Raw genomic sequence first — 5767 nt, 5'->3', positions numbered from 1 at the left:
GGAAAGGAGAGGAGAGGAGAGGAGAGGAGAGGAGAGGAGAGGAGAGGAGAGGAGAGGAGAGGAGAGGAGAGGAGAGGAGAGGAGAGGAGAGGAGGACACAGGAAAATTATAATTAAGAACAGGAAGCCACTGGGAAGAGGCTAAGTGGCCGAGACATTGTCCTACTTGAGGTGTACAAGGCCCTGGGTTTGGGTCCCAGAACTGCAGAAATATAACTGCCACCAGTAGAATACAAACCCCAAACTCTGAAGAGTTACAACTTCAAGCTTGGGAGATCTTCTTTCTTACCACCACCCAGCTGTTTTTTGAAGCAGGGTCTTGTGTAGCTCACTCTGGACTCAAACTTGGTATATATTTGAATGTGACCTCAATCTCTTGATCCTCCTGCCTCCTCCTCTCCGGGGCTAGGATTTGGCTGGGATTACAGGCATATGCCCAATGTACCCAACAAGCTTCAGAATTTCAATCTTAACTTCTTCAGATGCAAAAGCCATGATAGCATATCAGGTGAGCTGATGTTTGAGAAGCAAACATCTTCCCTGTGTCCTGCTAAACTGACTCACATTCTTGCACGAGTGCATAGAGGACACAAATGGGTCTTTACCACTGGGCCACCTCTACTGACTATCAGTTCTCACCATTATCTGTCTCGCCCCTCCTTCTTCAGTGGGGTCTGCAGGCCTTGTGGCCACTGACAGTAGTATACAGAAGGCTAATTGCTGCATTTTCTTTCTCTGAATGTGTGCATAGGTGGATACTCACATCCACGCAGCTGCCTGCATGAACCAGAAGCACCTGCTGCGCTTTATTAAGAAATCTTACCATATTGATGCCGACAGAGTGGTCTACAGCACCAAAGAGAAGAACCTGACCCTGAAGGAACTTTTTGCTAAATTAAATATGCATCCATATGACCTGACTGTTGACTCTCTGGATGTTCATGCTGTAGGTTGGGAAGACTCTCGTTTTACTCGTTCTAATGACAGAGAACCCCAAATCTCCCCTCCCATCCCTCCTTTAACACATGCCTCTTAGCTACCTTGGCTACTGTGATGATGGAAAGCACTCCTGATGAGTTTTGAGGTATCATTCATCCTGGACTTCATTCTTGGAGCCCATCCTCTTTCCCTGAGATCAGTCTTCTGTTCTCTTAGTCATTCCTGGGGACTCTGCTTCCAGGAAGCTCTGATAATCAAAACATCTGCTCTTGTTTCCACATTCAGGGACGCCAGACATTCCAACGTTTTGATAAGTTCAATGACAAATACAATCCTGTGGGTGCAAGTGAGCTTCGGGACCTCTACCTAAAAACAGACAACTACATCAATGGAGAGTATTTTGCCACTATCATCAAGGTAAGGAAAAAATACTTGGTAAGGTTCATGAATAAGGGAGGAGAGAAGGAAAGGTAGGAAAGAAAGGAGGGAGAGAGGGGAGGGAGGGGGAGGGAACACAGGGGAGGGAGGTATCTCGGGAGAAATGTCTCTGTTTCTGGGGTAGAGAAGTTAAGGTGTGGTTTAGAGGATCAGGACCTGGCCTGAGATTTGGGCAGAGCTAGAATCATCCTTATGATGTGTTTTAAGAAGTAAGGGTAGCACGTGGGACCAGGAGTGGTGTCCTAGGGAGCAAGGGAGTAGGGGGAGTGTAGGGGTGGCATAGGGGGTCAAGGTGGGCGTGTATATACAGCTGCACTTGTCTTGCAGGTCCCATGGCTATCTTGTCATCCTTTGTCTGACTCTTAACCTGGTCTCTGTCCCTGCTTAAGAGTGACGTCCTCACTCAATCCTTGACTTAGCTCTTCTCGAATTTTTCTTCCTCCCTTTCACATTTACATGACTCTTCTTCCTAAATCTGACTGGTCTAGACCTCTGTGTGTGTGTGGGGAGACTGTGTGGGAATTTCTGACCTTGGACCTCTCTCTTGTATTTACAGGAGGTGGGTGCAGACCTGGTGGAGGCCAAGTATCAGCATGCGGAGCCCCGCTTGTCCATCTACGGTCGCAGCCCGGATGAGTGGAGCAAGCTCTCCTCTTGGTTTGTCTGCAACCGCATCTATTGCCCCAACATGACGTGGATGATCCAAGTCCCCAGGATCTAGTATGTATTTGCTCCCTCCCCATGGTGGGGGGCTCTGGAGCCCATATTTCCTCTTACCTGCCCCTTCCCACCTGAACCAGAAAGTTATTATTTTGTCATTTAGATAAAAGTCAGCTTTACTGAAGGGGCTTACTGGGAAGTAGCTCCAGAATCAATCATTTATCATTCTCTCTCTCTCTCTCTCTCTCTCTCTCTCTCTCTCTCTCTCTCCTCTCTCTCTCTCTTGCTCTCCCTCCCTCTCCTCCCCTCTCTCTCCCTCCCTCTCTCCCTTTCGCTCTCTCTCTCTCTCTCTCTCTCTCTCACACACACACACACACACACACACGCACACACACACACAAAAGGTCTTTCTATGTAGCCCAGGATGTCCTCAAACTTGATTTGGAGGAGGAATTACAGGTATACACCACCATACCCAGTTCAGTTTGGTTTTTCAAACTCAAACAAGGACTAGTGTGTATTATCAGGATGAGCAAATACTTCCTTAGTTATTTCTCTAAGTCACAGCAGAGCTAGAGTAAGAATTTGTAACGGCCCGTTCTGCTGCTCCGGTCCATGGGTCAGTGCCTAGCAAGAGAGAGAGTGGGGACTGAGAGACAAGAGACGCGAAGAATGGAGATGAGACAGGGAGTCTGATTTGGAGACGAGACAGAGTCTGCTCTGTTCTCTCCTCAAGTCTCTCCTTTTATATCTCTCCTAAAGTCTCGCCTTGAGTCTTGCCTTTAATCTCGCCTCGAGTCTCACCTTGAGTCTCTCAAGTGTTGGGATTAAAGGCATGTGCCACCACTGTCTGGCCTTCATTGAAAAAAAATCATAGGTATATCAAGATAATTATCAGAGTGTGCTCAGATGTTGTAGGCTGTTGAAAACAAGTCTCTTGTCAGGGTACATGGCTCGAGATGGCTGCAAAGATGACAGCCATTTTCTGTTCAGAGTCAGCTCCCAACAAGAATTATGTACACATTCCCTCAGTCTCCTCTGTTAGAGTGAGGACCATGTACACATTCCCTCAGTCTCTTCTGTTAGAGTGAGGACCGTGCACAATTCCCTCAGTTTCCTCTGTCAGAGTGAGGACTGTGCACACATTCCCTCAGTCTCCTCTGTTAGAGTGAGAACTGTATACATCACACTCTGGTCTTCTCTGTGTTCAGTTTATTTGTTGCCAAGTTTGTCTGTACTGTATTGGCATATAACTTTATTTTATTTTTTATTTTTTGATATAGAATTTCTCTGTATAGTCCTGGCTGGCCTGGAACTTTCTATGTAGATCAAGCTGGCTTTGAATTTGAGGAGATCTACTTGCCTCTGACTTCTAAGTGCTGGGAGTAGAGGCCTGGATCGCCATACCTGATGCTTTATTTTTAGTTTAAAGACAGGTTCTTCCTATATACCCCAGGCTAGAATTGAACTCATAATCCACCTGTTTCTGTCTCCTGAATGTTGGGATTATAGAATTGTGCCACCAAGTCAGATTCCAATTATAGCAGTCTTATATCTGAACCTTTACCATTATTGACTGATTCACCCACAAGAGCCCAAGTTCTTTATAATCAATAGTGCTGCTGTAGAAGTCTACTCACTTTCATGTCATAGGCAGTCACCCCTGCACTGCCTATGTCACATTCCTGCAGGGATGGCTTCTCTCCTATAAGCAGTATCATTGATCTTTTATCTAACTTATATGCTTACACACTCTCTGGCAACCCACTAGGTGCCCTCACTGGAACTGGGGAGATGGCTCAGCTGGTTAAGTGTTTGCTCCACACCCATGAATCTCTGAGTTCAGATTTCTCAAGACACCTAAACATGGCACCTAATGTGTTGAGTTGTTGCCAGGATTAATGTAGCTACTATTTTTTGTTATTTAGAAAAAATGTTGGCATATATACAATGTAATTTATTATTACCACAGATGTATTATATGTGTCTCTCTGTGTGTTTATGTGTATTTGTCTGAGAAAGCAAGAGAGAGAGAGAGAGAGAGAGAGAGAGAGAGAGGGGGGGGGGGCTCTGAGTGCTGGAATTACCAAATTCTAGGCATGTGCCACCATTTTTGTCTGGTTTGTGGGTTCAGTGGTTTGTGGGTTCAGAAGATTGAACCCTAAGGCAAGCACTCTACCAACTGAGCTACATCTCCAGAGAGGTACTCTTCTTTTTAGTGCATTGATATTTTGCCTGCATTTGTGTCTGTGTGAGGGTGTCAGATCTGCTGGGACTAGAGTTACAGTGTGAGCTGCCATGTGTGTGCTGGGAACCAAACCTGGGTCTTCTGGAAGAAGAGTCAATGCTCTTTAACCATTTTGCCATCTCTCTAGTAAGAGGTACTTGGAATAGCCATTCTCATTTGCTGTCTTTTGGCCACACGTGTATTTGATCACTGAGATCTCTATGACACAATTAGTATAGTCCCCATAGCTGGACTTGGTTGAAAAGGTTGAGTTTTCTTGACACAGAGAGTTGGTAGAAGAGCAGGAGTATGTGGTACAGTGCCCAGCCCTAGCCCAGTTCAACTCAAACTCCTCTTCATGTGTATGCGTGGAGAATATCTGGGAGTGGGTGTAGGAGGAACACACCAGGTCTTTTTCTGGCCCATGATACTTGGTTCTCTGGTTCCTGAACATGATCCTATTATGCTCTCTCTCCTAAGTTCCCTTCCCTCTTGCCTTTAGTGATGTGTTCCGATCCAAGAATTTCCTGCCACACTTCGGAAAGATGCTGGAGAATATTTTCCTTCCAGTGTTTGAGGCCACTATCAATCCCCAAGCTCACCCAGACCTCAGTGTCTTCCTCAAGCACGTAAGCATGAGCCTTCAGGCTCTTAACTCCTCCTCACAAGCCAGTTGACCTAGCTGGCCATCACTGACTCTCCCTGCTTATCTCTTTACATTGACCTCCCCTTTGGAGCAGTCTGAGGAGTTTCGCAGAGCCTCTACCCTTCACCCTGACTGAACCCACATCATGGCCCACTTTTCTGACAGATCACCGGCTTTGACAGTGTGGATGATGAGTCCAAACACAGTGGTCACATGTTTTCCTCCAAGAGTCCCAAACCCGAGGAGTGGACAATGGGAAACAACCCGTCTTATACTTACTATGCTTACTACATGTATGCAAACATCATGGTGCTCAACAGCCTGAGAAAGTAAGTACAGGAGAATGGGACTGAAGCACGGTCTTTTGAAACATCTGCTCATGAGTGTATTTCTTTATTAGTGTGTGTAGTGTGTATTGTTGCAGATGTGTCACAGAGCACACGGGGAGGACGGCTTTCAGGTGTTCGTCCTCTTCTTCCAGGTTACTGAGTCAGGGCCGCTCTTGTTTCTACCATGCTAGGTACTAGATGATTTGAAAGTTTTCTGGAAGTTCCCAGCCCCATCTTACCACAGGAGTGCTGGGATCACAGATGCATGTCACTGCATCTTGTTTTTTTTTTAAATTAAAGATTTGTTTTCTTTTACATGTATGAGTTTTTTGCCTGCATGTATGTCTGCATCTGTGCAGCATGTATGTGCCTGGTACCCAAAGAGGCACATATTGAAGCTGAAGATGCGCCTGCATGGAGTAGGTACTCTATCTTCCATTCTTTCCTTGTCCCACCACATCCACTGCTGCCTCTTTTAAAAAATTATATATATATATATATATATATATATATATATATATATACACAC

The 5767-nt window shown here is 45.6% G+C and overlaps 1 protein-coding gene across 2 annotated transcripts in view; it reads left to right on the top strand.

The window, feature by feature from the left end:
• Nucleotides 1-5767, top strand: part of Ampd1 (adenosine monophosphate deaminase 1) — a 25603-nt gene that overhangs the window by 16530 nt on the left and 3306 nt on the right. For both annotated transcript variants that reach the window (XM_028753001.1, XM_028753002.1), the window contains 5 exons: nt 751-945; nt 1224-1355; nt 1933-2096; nt 4766-4892; nt 5075-5238. In XM_028753001.1, coding sequence (XP_028608834.1) covers nt 751-945; nt 1224-1355; nt 1933-2096; nt 4766-4892; nt 5075-5238 — 782 coding nt within the window. The remainder of the gene's footprint in view (nt 1-750; nt 946-1223; nt 1356-1932; nt 2097-4765; nt 4893-5074; nt 5239-5767) is intronic.

Source organism: Grammomys surdaster, unplaced genomic scaffold (assembly GCF_004785775.1).
Source record: "Grammomys surdaster isolate TR1022 unplaced genomic scaffold, NIH_TR_1.0 125941, whole genome shotgun sequence".
Taxonomy (NCBI): Eukaryota; Metazoa; Chordata; class Mammalia; order Rodentia; family Muridae; genus Grammomys; species Grammomys surdaster.
The sequence above is the reverse complement of the archived record's forward strand: the minus strand, read 5'-3'. Positions and strand labels throughout refer to the sequence as shown.